This window comes from Aquila chrysaetos, chromosome 8 (genome assembly GCF_900496995.4).
Source record: "Aquila chrysaetos chrysaetos chromosome 8, bAquChr1.4, whole genome shotgun sequence".
In the NCBI taxonomy this organism is placed as follows: Eukaryota; Metazoa; Chordata; class Aves; order Accipitriformes; family Accipitridae; genus Aquila; species Aquila chrysaetos.
The window spans coordinates 2,275,870-2,287,494 of NC_044011.1; the positions used below are offsets into that span (position 1 = coordinate 2,275,870).

An 11,625-nucleotide genomic window follows, 5' to 3' on the forward strand; every position below is an offset into this window, starting at 1 on the left:
CCGTGCCCCCCCCCCTCCCCTTCCCGCCCCGCCAGGCCTTACCGAGCGGGATCCCTCCCTCGGCCCCGTCCGGAGGGCAGGACCCGTCTTTCTTCCTTTCCCCTCCCTCCCCGGCCCCGGCCCGCCCCGCTTTTCCCACCCTCCTCCCTTCCCCGACCCCCCCCCCCCCCTTCCCCTCCTCCCTTCCCCGCCGGCGCCGGAGCCGCCACGCCGCCGCCATGGAGCTCATCACCATCCTGGAGAAGACGGTCTCGCCGGGTAGGGCGCGGGCGGCGGCGGCCTGAGGGAGGGAGGGAAGAGGGTGGGTAGGCCCGGCGGGGCGGGGGCCGCGTATTCCCTGAGGCGGCGGCGGCGGCGGCCCCCCGGGCCCCGGGAGGGCGTGGGCGGTGGCGGGGAAAAGGCCTCGGGGGTGGGAACCGGGGAGAAGCGGCTCGGCCGCCGTGTCCGCCGGTCGGCGCCTGAGGGCCGGGCGGTTGGGCCCCGCGCGCCCGCTGACTGACGCCGGTTCCCCCCCCCCCCCCCCCCCTTCCCTTTCCTCCCCCGGTTTCCCCTCCGCAGACCGCTCCGAGCTCGAGGCGGCGCAGAAGTTCCTGGAACAGGCGGCCATCGAGAACCTGGTGAGCGCGTAGGGAACGGAACCGGGGCGGGCGGGCGGGGGGGGGGGGGGGGGGCGGCGACGGGACCGGGACCGGTGGCGGGCGCTCCCCCCCCCCCCCCTCCCCTCCCTGCCCCGCCCTCCCGGCCAGGCCGAACCGCCATGGAGCGCAACCTACCCTGCCCGCGCCCGGCCGCCGCGTTCCCGGCCAATAGCAACGCTTCCTCCGTCTTTCATCAACCAATAGGAACGCGGCGCCGGGAAAAAGGGGCAGCGCCGGTTGCGGGAGCGGCCGCGGGCCATGTGCGGCCGCGGCCATCGCTGCCCCGGGCGCCGCCCGGCCCCGCGGCCTTCCCCGCTTGTACCCCCCCCCGTCCGCCAGCCGCCCCCGGGCCCCCTTCTCCCTCCATCGGCCTTATATCCTCCGCTTAGAAGGGCAGGCGGGTGGGTGGTGGGACGGGAGAACCGGAGCAGGCCCCCCCCCGGAGCCCCGCCAGCCCGGGGAAAGCGGGGGGGGGGAGGGTGAGGGGGGGGGGAGGTCAGGGGCTTGTGGTTTTATCCCGAGGGAAGGGAGCTACGCTGGGGAGCCGGGAAGCTGGGCCTGGAGTTTTCCCCGTGACCTTCTTAAACAAAAAAAATAAAAAAAAAAATTTTTAAAAAAGGCAAAAAAAAAAACCCCTAAAAAGAAAAAAAAAAAAGAAAAAAAAACCCCAAACCTCACGTCTCATCCGTGTGCTGGAACCGGGGCGGCGCGGGGAAGTTGAACTCTCGGGCGGTGGAGTAGGATTTTTGCTTAGTCAAGGTGTGGTGCTGCAGCCGCTGCCGGCCCTCGGAGGGGAAGGGTCCGCGGCGGCACCGGGAGGGCGGCTGGTGTCCCGGGGGGTGTTGGGTCCCGGCCTTTCAGTGGTGTGGTCGTCACAGGTGCGTTCTCATCGCAAGCAAAACTGGCATCCTCCATTTTTTTTTTAAGTGGTTGCATATACTGGTCTCCACTGGTGTGAACTGGGGAAGTCACAGAGTCTTTATTTCTGTTGCTCCGTTTGAAGGTGTGCGAGATGCCCCTCAGAACCAGAATTGACGTAGCCTTTGTGCCAAATGTCAGTTTTGAGTCAAAATTCTCTGAATTGCTGTTTGTTAAGTCTTAGGATTCCCCCCCCCCCCCCCCAGTTAGACCGAAGCTTTCTGGGCTGTGTTACGTGAAGTATTTCAGGGTGATGTGCTTGAGCTGCTCATGATCCTGGGTTTCAGGCTTTTGAAAGAGCTGAGGGAGACACTAATTTTTCAAGGTTTCATTTATACTTGCTGCCTTGCCAGAGCCACATAAAGGCAGCAAGCAGAGGAAGCGGAGCTTATGCTGAGGCTAAAAATTTGTGCCCTGGCCTGGAATGGGAACGTGGGACGGTTCAGCCTGGGGAAAGGCAGGGGTTGAGGAGCTCCACGTAGGCTGCAAGGGCAGCTCATGGCTCGGCTTTGCAGGGGGGTGAGGCAGGAGAGTGAGGATGTGGGATGGAGGGCTGTTCCCATTGCAGTACGTGGTGGGTGGGAAGAGTTCCAGCTGGCCCAGGGAGAGGGAAGGGGTTGAGATGGGAAGGGGTAGGAGGTACGGGGTCGGGAGAGAAGTTCTGCGCCCGGGGCCACAGCCGAGCACCCGGAGCTGGAAGTGATCTCCCAGTTAGTTAATGGAGATGCACCCGCAGAGCGGCTTGTTCTTCCTCGTCCTCCCCCTCCTCCTCCCTGTAGTTAATTTAGACCCTTTTCTGAGATTTTCATTGACACTTCTGTGGGTGTGGGAGCTGAGGTCGTACGCATTTGCTTTGAGTCTCAAGTCTGGAAGGCTTAATGTAATGCTTCTCATTTTTAGCTAGAATTATTCTTAAAGCTCCAGGAAAAGACAATTTTTTTTTGCTAATTTATGAGTGAGAAATCCAAGGACGCTTCTTCACCTTTGAATTTTAGTACAGTTTTCTTCTCAAACGTGGCAGCAACACTTTTATTTTGTCCTGTGAACTTTTTTTGAATGACTCCTCGCTTCTGATAAAATCAGTATATAAAACGTGAGCAATCTTGACGGTTGGGAAGTGGTTCAGTGTAGTATATTTGTTGGGGTTTCATCTATTGCATTAAAATTTCAGAGTATCTCTAATGGCTTATGCTCATCAGTTTAAGTTGTCCCACATCTTTGTTTCCAAATTCTGCAGTTTGAATGTTGAAAAGTACTGGATAGCCCAACTAAAATTTTTTTTTTTTGAAGAGCTGCGCTTGGTCATTGAAAATGTGGAGTCCAAGATACTGGACTTATTCTGTTTCTGTTGAACTTTTGGAAGTTAAGTGAGTTTTAAAAATGGCTTTTTGGTGCACTAAAATCTTTGAATGTACCTTAAGTTCTGTTACAGAGATTATAGAAATGGGTTATGCATAACTGTATGTTAAACGTTTTCAGGAAAACCATGCTCCTGCTTGATGTGAAACAGTTTTGAACCTGGTGCAGCTGTTTCCACTATTTCCTAGAAAGGTTTTCTTAGTAGGCAAAATGCTTCACAGGGCCAGCGAAATGAAAAAGCTTCACTGCTGAAACTTTAGCTGTATCTTGTACACAGCGGAAGTCTCTGAAATGTAAAGCTGTCAAATCAGGAAAGGATTTAAATGCGGAGGCATTTCTCACTAGCTCTCACCAAAAGCAAGTGGCACGAATGTCAGGTATTTTTATCCACACGTATGCCCTTTTTGTGACGGGTAGTCTTGATATATGTCTATGCACCTTTGATTGCAGAGAAGGAAGTTTGTGATCTTGCAAACCTATTTGTAATGCACCAAAGGAGCATCTGATTTCACATTTTAGCAATTCCTGTGTTAGATTATAGTTTGGGTGTTTGCCTCGAAGCAAGGAAATAAGTAGCAGAGAGTTACTCTTCACCATGTTTGATATCCATCCAGAAAACACATATCTTGGCATACAACCTGAGTAGTTTATTTAAAGGAATACTTAAAGCAGGCAGGAGCACGGAAGGTAACAGTCTCTCAAGTAAGCTAAAAAAAAAAAATCCAGCAAAGTCAATGCCAACTTACGTCGCTTTCCAGCGGTTCTAATTAGGAGCTTAACGCCCATAATCTCGGGATAGAGCCGCCGTCGGTGCACAGTGGTGGCGGTTTGCTGTAGGCCTGGTAGAGAAGGAGCTTCAGTGAGTCGTGGTCTCATTTTGCTGGGTGATTGGGGTTTTTTGGTTGGTTTTTTTTTTTTTTCTCTTGTTAGTGGGGAGGTGCAGGCAGGGGTGGGTGCAGGCAGGTGCGGGCAGGCAGGCAGGCGTGGGTGCTGAGCCCTCCTTTCTCCCCAGCCGACCTTCCTGGTGGAACTGTCCAGAGTGCTGGCAAACCCCGGCAACAGCCAAGTTGCCCGTGTGGCGGCCGGCTTGCAGATCAAGAACTCCCTGACATCCAAGGACCCCGACATCAAGGCCCAGTACCAACAAAGATGGCTCGCGATCGACGCCAATGCCCGCAGGGAAGTGAAGAACTATGTAAGTTTTGTGACTTTTGGTTTTCCGCCTGTTGTTTTCTTGTGTTGGGGGGATGAGCGATGAATGTCTTGTCCGTCCTTTTCCACCTGAAGAATCTTCCGTTGGCTGGCTGCTCCCTTTCATGAGACAAGCAATGTCATCTGCACTTGCTTGGGTGCTTCGTTGCTTCTAGCATGTTTAATCTGTAGAATTATTAGGGTAAAAATCCAAACAGGTATGAGGCTGCTGCTTTTAAATTCACACCTGTAAAGACTTATACAAGGAGCCTCTGAATAGTCTTGTGTGACTGCGGGAGCTAATGGGGATGGCTTCCCCACTGGGTGATTGCAACTGGGTTGGTGTTTGCTTTTTCTTATACTTGAACAGCTTCATCAACTGTTTTACAATCCACATTAACCTCTTTGAAGCATACTCTGTTGGAACATGTGTGTTTACACGAGGCCTAGCAAATTTTAAGAGTAGAATATGGTAAAAAATTTGCAAGTTCCGAATAGGAAATTATATTCTTAAATTTTCACACAGATGGGGAATTTGCCTGATGACTCCTGTGCTCTTTGATAGTTGAAGTTCAGGACTTGCAATGGCAGAACTGGTGGCTTAGTGTTTTTTGGCTGATGGGAACAAAGGTGTATTTGGATGTGCGCAGGGTTATGTAATTGATGCGAGTTGGCCATACACTTTATATGATGTTTTTGTGTTAATAAAATCTGTATATAGCGGAACAAGGTTGGGTGAGTGATGAAGATACAACTTTAGTCTTTTATTTACATTGATGATAGCTAAGGGGGAACTTATACTGTAAACAGGAGCCGTCATATGGTGTACTGAAGCTAACACAACCAGTTTATTACTGTTTTCAGTCAAGTAACATTAGAAATATAGCAATTGTTAAGTGGATATATGGAAAATGAAGACATGTAACTGGAAATGCTGAAACAAATGCATGCCCCCTTTTTTTTTAAGAATCATGTTATTGAGGTATACAAAAAAAATCATTCTTCTGATTACAATTAAAAAGAGAGAAAATTATTCGGTCCTATTCAGATTATCTTGGCATAAACAGTCTGGTATTTGCGGGGGGACTTTTAAACCACAGTTTGTTTAGCTTTTGCAATTTTGCTTTATAATACAAGCGGGGAGGAATTGTTCAGTGAGTCATTGTTGCACGTTATGGCACATAGCATTGTGTATGGGATTTAAAGGATGTGGTAGAAGTACGTGTAATCACACAGCTGTATCTCACTTCCTGAAAGGGGCAGCCATGGCCAAGTTCATTTCAAATGTTATTTGTCCGTGGTCACGGCCTCGTCTGCAGCGGGAGAAAGCAGAACAAGCCAACTGCTTTATTGGGGAAGGGGTGTGTTTGGAATAACATCAAGCAAAGACTGGAGTGGAAAGCAGCGCTTGTCTCTCTTTGGTCACTGACATCAAACCGTCGCCTGCTAATCTCTCCCGCAGGTTTTGCAGACGTTGGGTACAGAAACATACAGGCCCAGCTCAGCCTCCCAGTGCGTGGCTGGCATCGCGTGTGCGGAGATCCCCATGAACCAGTGGCCCGAACTCATTCCCCAGTTGGTAGCGAACGTTACGAATCAGCACAGTACGGAGCACATGAAAGAGTCAACATTGGAGGCCATTGGATACATCTGTCAGGATATCGTGAGTATATTTTAAATACTATTTTAAGTATTATTGTGAGTATATTTTAAGTGCTGGCCCAGCCTCTCCCCAGCACCTTTTCTCTTCCAGCCTTTCCTTTCTCACACCACTATATCTAGTAGGCTGTAGTGCTTCCTTGTGGCTGTCTTTTAATACTTCTCCCGAGGATGTCTGTGTGCTGACAGAACTATGGGCAGTAAACACGCGAGGATGGTGTCTGAAAGGACTGACCCGCTTTCGCAGCACAAATCCAGGTCATCTTTCGTAAGGTGCAGATTTGAGTCTCTATGTCGCTGCGGTCATATGATGGTGAGAGGTGCTGTTATAAAACTTCAGCTGAACGTCCAGTTGTGTAAAACGTTACAGATGAGTGATAAGCGTTTGATTCCTTTCTGTGTTGGGGAAACCTGACAGCTACCCTCGTCTTGTGTGAGGAGTCCCTTTATTCTTAATTTAGGAATTCTTGATGCACAGACAAGAATATTTAGCTCTTCGAGGCACCTTCTACAAAGGTCTCAGGGTTTTATCAGTGTAGCTTGCAGTATTGCAATGTGTTGCAGCCAGTATCTGATGTGAACTGCTTGCAAAAACCCTGTGTGCTGTCTGACCTACCACTGAAAAACAAAATTAGCTGCTGCTTTTTTGGTGCCACTGAATGCCTTAGACAATGTACGTGTGGCATGTCGCTGGCAGAAAGAGAAATCTTCTGTTTGGTGCTTTCATCGGGCTGCAGGGGATTGGTTTCACTGGGGAGGTGGGTTGCTTCGTGGAGGGTCAATGAAATAAAGAGGAATTCTACAGCTCTACAGGGGAGTGCTCCAGGTCAAGCGTTGTTTGTTGCAAGGCTGGAGCGCGTGTTTGATGTTTCTTTGGGTGGTATGTATCGTTGACCTCTGGATTTTTGGATGCCCTGGCTTGCTCACTGAGTGTTTTGTAACCAAGATCCCTCTTAGAGTTTTGTAGTTTGTCGGTCGCATTGTGACACAGTTCGTGACCGTAGTTTGGGAATCTACTGCTGGATAAATTCTGATGTAACAATTAATACAGTTATTTGGGGATCTTGCAGTCTTTAAATTTACCATGAATTAAGATTAATCTGTAGTCTATGTTCACAGCTTTCTTCTTTAAGCCTTGAGTGCTCAACTGTTACCTGTCCTTGCTACTGGTCCAGGCAATGTATCTTTGCCGTTTGTCTAAAAAAGATTGGCAGCTTTACCAGTAGAAATCTTGACCACAACTGCTGGCTTAGACCTCTGCCCAGTATATAAAGGAATTGGAAATCAGTTTTTAACTTGCTAATTGAATGAAGTCAAGTAGTCTGAAGCTTGTTGGCCTATTAGTTGAAACAGTGGAGTTTATTTGGCATTTATGACTTGAATATCTGGAGTATTTATGCTCAGTTCAGTCTTCTCTTTCCTGTCCCAGAAGCTGTAAAGACGTGGTGGTGTATGAATTCCTTGTACTTGTGTTCTGGTTCTCCCAGGGAGCAGAGGGCTTCTTGGCCTTCATGCCTTGAAACTTCTACTTGTAGATTTCAGGGTCAAACTTAGCTTTCTCCATATTAAAGTACCCTCTGTTTGGCTGGCAAATAACATTATCAACCCCTCTTTTAGGATCCAGAGCAGCTTCAGGACAAATCCAATGAGATCCTGACAGCCATCATCCAGGGAATGAGAAAGGAAGAGCCCAGCAACAATGTGAAGCTAGCAGCTACTAATGCACTCCTGAACTCTTTGGAATTCACCAAAGCAAACTTTGACAAAGAGGTGAGGGGGTAACGATTCTTGGCCTAAAATGCAAGAGCTGAATCCACGGTCTATGATGAGAAATCATGCACCACGCTGAGTTTTGATGCATAATTATGTTGCAACTGAGACTTGGATTCGTTTCTGTAAATCCGGTATGTTCTTGTTGTAATGCAGAAATACTGTAGAAATCTTCACAGATTCATCAATGGAAGGGAAGCATCATTGACTTTTTTTGGATAAATTTGAACTGACCTTAGAGTTTAGCCTATTAGATGCTCTGCTTCCTAATCAAACTCTACTCTATAATGCCGCTGTAAGCGTACAAGCTTGGATCAGCACTTTCTTTCAAGTGGTGTGGCAGCAATCCAGATTTAACTTTGCCTCTGAAAATTGTTGGGGGAGGAAGGCCTGTAAGAGTCTTCCGAATAGGGGCCTCAGAATGAGATTCTTTTCAGAACAGACAAATCTATTGATTTTTCTTTTCCTTCTTGGATTAAGTCTATCCTCTAGGCCTCTACCAGGGAGAGTATGGGGAAGACAGAATTAATATTGAAGGTCTTTTAATGAAAACTTTCCCCAGTCAACTATTCAGTAGAAATTGATGGGGATCAGCTAGAGTCATTCAGGATTTGAGATGGGAGGTGCATGATCCATTCAGACTGTATTTCTGTTGGGCTTCTGTACTGTAAATAGGCTGGGCATAAGTCTGTTCCTTCCTACTGAAATGCAAGGATCCACGTACTGCCCCTCAAGAAATTTATGTCCTCAGTTTTGAGGTTTCTTGAAGCAATTGCTGAAATAGTTCAGGAGATAGCAGGATTTTTTTCTTCCCCCCTCCCCAAAAAGCTAGTGTCTTTAGTTCTGCTGTATTTTTCTATTTTGGACAGCCTGTTGAGCAGTTTTTAAAATGGAAGCTTGGGATTCCTGTTTTGGGGAAGAAATGATTTAAAATACTGCAGCAAATAGTAACCTGTACTGTTCCTTGATCTTTAGAAGTGCTGCATGAGTGAATGTACTAGTCCAGACTCAAAATACATCCTCCGTAGGAAGGCTTGCAAAGACTTTAATGCTTTTGTAAGGCAGTTCTAATGCTCTTTTATTTCTTCTTCTAGTCTGAAAGGCACTTTATTATGCAAGTAGTCTGTGAAGCAACACAGTGTCCAGATACAAGGGTGAGTGAAACTAAATGCTTGATTTGTCACCGCACCTTTCTGGGGAAGCGGCTAGAACCTCTAGCATCAACAAAACGGTTGAAAAGTGTTACATGAAATAAGTGGTATTCTGTTAAATGATGGGTGCCCATGTAAGTACTCAAAATGAGATTTATGCTTAAAGTTAGAAGTAGTAAACTACTAGGAGGATTTAAGTTGCTGCTTATGAAAGACCTTATTGGGTCTGGAGTAAACTAAATCAGCAGAAAAGCTGGGTTATTAATGAGCGGTAGGCTACAACTGTGCTTGGTTTTCAAAGCACTCAGAAAGGTCACCTCTTTGATCCATTTTCTACTCTGACAGGTACGAGTGGCTGCCTTACAGAATTTGGTGAAGATAATGTCCCTTTATTATCAGTATATGGAGACATACATGGGTCCTGCGCTTTTTGCTGTGAGTACTCGGGCTTCTCATGTAATTTGTCTGATTGTCTGATCTTCCTGTACTCCTTTGTCCTAATCCAAGAGGAAAAGTTATCTTGCATTCCTGATTTGTTTTTTTTCCTTTGGCTGTGACTGCATGCTGTGAATCCTTCTAGCAAAATCCATAAATCCAACATCAGGTGTTTCAGACTCAAAAAGTCAGGACAGTGCAGATTGCTTGACTTGCTCTGCAGTCCTCCTGAGGTGCTGATAGCTGATAAACTTCCAAATGAGGAGATTGTTTTCAAGAACAGTAGCTCTAATGTGGCATCTGATTTCAGACAATCTTGAATCTCATACCAGTTGGCCAAAAGTTGGGGCACCTATTTCAGGAGAAATAACTTGCTAAAACATCCTTCTCTCCCCTCCTTTCTTTTCATGTTTCTAAAGATAACTATTGAAGCAATGAAAAGTGACATAGATGAGGTGGCTCTACAGGGGATAGAGTTCTGGTCAAACGTCTGTGATGAGGAGATGGACCTGGCTATAGAGGCGTCTGAGGTGAGCTCGCAAGTGACCGCTGAAAAGCGGCGAATGCCCGTGATCGTCTATTTGGGAATGCTGATCTCGTGTCTTTGTATTGTGTCTGAAAGTCCTCCTGTTCTCCCAAGTGGAATAGTGTAGGAGAGCTCATCTGAGGCCCTTGTGTGGCGGTCGTGGGTCCGTGATGAGACACCATGCACCACTCTGATGTGATGTGATGCATGTCTGTGACAGAAGCTGAGACCTGAGGCTGCACGAAGCCCATGAGGCTTGTTGACTCTGTGGGTATTACGTGTGCTGCAGACGTTAGCACAGTGTTGTGGTACCCAGCTTAGTTTTTAGCGGATAGCTTGGGTGCTAGCAGTTGTCTTACCCAAGGCTCAGCTATGGTTAATTTATTCTGCTGTTCAAGGTAAATGCGAAGCTTGTAGACAAGGTTGCATAAGGGCCGCCATTTGGAATTCCCTTTAATAACTCTTTGGGTTATTTTGTAGGCTCTGTAGCCTAAAGTAAAGTTCTTAGTGTAGCTTGAATATAACCCCTTTTGCTTACTAGATTAGATTAGGACGAACTGCCTTTTTAAGCGAGCAAAATCCTTTTAATGCCAGCCTGGCTGGGAGTTGAAACTACTTGAGATAAAGATTCTCTGACAGGTTTGATGAGAACACGCTGCGACGTATAAGTGCTAGTTTTCTGCAAATGGTACCTGACAGCTACCTGATTTCTTCTTAGCATTCAAAAGTCAACTCAAGCTACTCCTGTAAGGTTAACCTAAACGCACATTAAGCATGTATGCTAGGCACAATATAATACCAGAAAATTCTCAGTATCATGAAGATCTTTGAGCTGTTGCTTCATAAAGATGGCATCTTGAATTGTTGAGATATACATACCGCATTGAAGGGAGAGCATTTCTTGAATTACCTGCTGTCTTGGGAGGCCTAGTGGACCCTGTTATGCTGATGTGTAAGATTTTTGGGGTCTGTTACAGGCGTGAGGGACTGACTTAGTCCTACCCCAGTGCGCAAAAAGATTGATCACGTTCTATATAATACATTATTTATGAGTTAAGTATAAAATTATGGGATGAAATAAAAGTAATCGTTATCCCTTACAATGGATAGAGCTGGAGATGAATTTGGGGTATTGTTCTGCATGCAGATGCTGTTTGCATAAATTTGCTGTGGAGATCAATAATAGCTTAAACTTTGAAGGGCTCTAGATGAATCATATCCATCTTTAAAAGTAGCTAAATATATATTTGTGTTGAATGCCCAAGAAAGCAAGGATAGCAAGGATAAAAGGACAGTCAGCAGCACGTAGGTTTAGTTTATATGCTGAAGATCTTTTGCGGCTTCTGCTTGGGGTCGCTTGTTAATTATACATAACTGCAAACTGAAAATATTTATATTTGTACCATGTGAGAAAGGGCTCTATATGTGTATGGAATGGCAAATTGAACTTGCTTATTGAATATTTAACTGGAATTGGTGCAGGGTGTCCTTGAAGTTCCTGTGTGTTATGGTAACTTAAAGTTTGTGTTGAAGGAGAAGAAAGCATGCAAAAGACAATTTGTATCTACTGGAGTTCATAATTCAGACCTCATGCCTATATATCCACTGAGAATCATTTTGATACCTTTTTTTCTAGGCAGCAGAGCAAGGAAGGCCTCCAGAGCACACTAGCAAATTTTATGCGAAGGGAGCACTACAGTATTTGGTCCCAATTCTAACACAAACATTAACAAAACAGGTGAGTTGCAAAATCCTTGCTGCATGTCAAAAAATATGTACTATGCCTACTTTCGGGTTCTGGGACAGTGATGCTACTGTTGCATGGAGGAGCAAATTGTCAGTGGTGGTCATTGCTCCCTTGCATAGGTGACTTCTTGATACACTAGGTCTCAAAGGTGCTTTAGGTCCCCTCAGGTAGTTTTTAATGGTGTGCTTGTTCAGAGCACCTGTAGTGGCAGTCCTTGGTCTGTGATGAGAC

General features: G+C 46.7%; 1 protein-coding gene across 2 annotated transcripts in view; it reads left to right on the forward strand.

Moving 5' to 3' along the window:
- The window catches only part of KPNB1 (karyopherin subunit beta 1), a 25,534-nt gene continuing 13,909 nt past the window's right edge, over positions 1 to 11,625 (forward strand). The window contains exons 1-9 of one of the 2 annotated variants that reach the window (XM_030022136.2): positions 1 to 258; positions 559 to 617; positions 3,928 to 4,110; positions 5,569 to 5,769; positions 7,383 to 7,535; positions 8,630 to 8,689; positions 9,032 to 9,121; positions 9,541 to 9,651; positions 11,284 to 11,385. In XM_030022136.2, coding sequence (XP_029877996.1) covers positions 219 to 258; positions 559 to 617; positions 3,928 to 4,110; positions 5,569 to 5,769; positions 7,383 to 7,535; positions 8,630 to 8,689; positions 9,032 to 9,121; positions 9,541 to 9,651; positions 11,284 to 11,385 — 999 coding nt within the window. In that variant the 5' untranslated portion in view covers positions 1 to 218. The remainder of the gene's footprint in view (positions 259 to 558; positions 618 to 3,927; positions 4,111 to 5,568; positions 5,770 to 7,382; positions 7,536 to 8,629; positions 8,690 to 9,031; positions 9,122 to 9,540; positions 9,652 to 11,283; positions 11,386 to 11,625) is intronic. The other variant, XM_030022137.2, reaches the window with a different exon arrangement.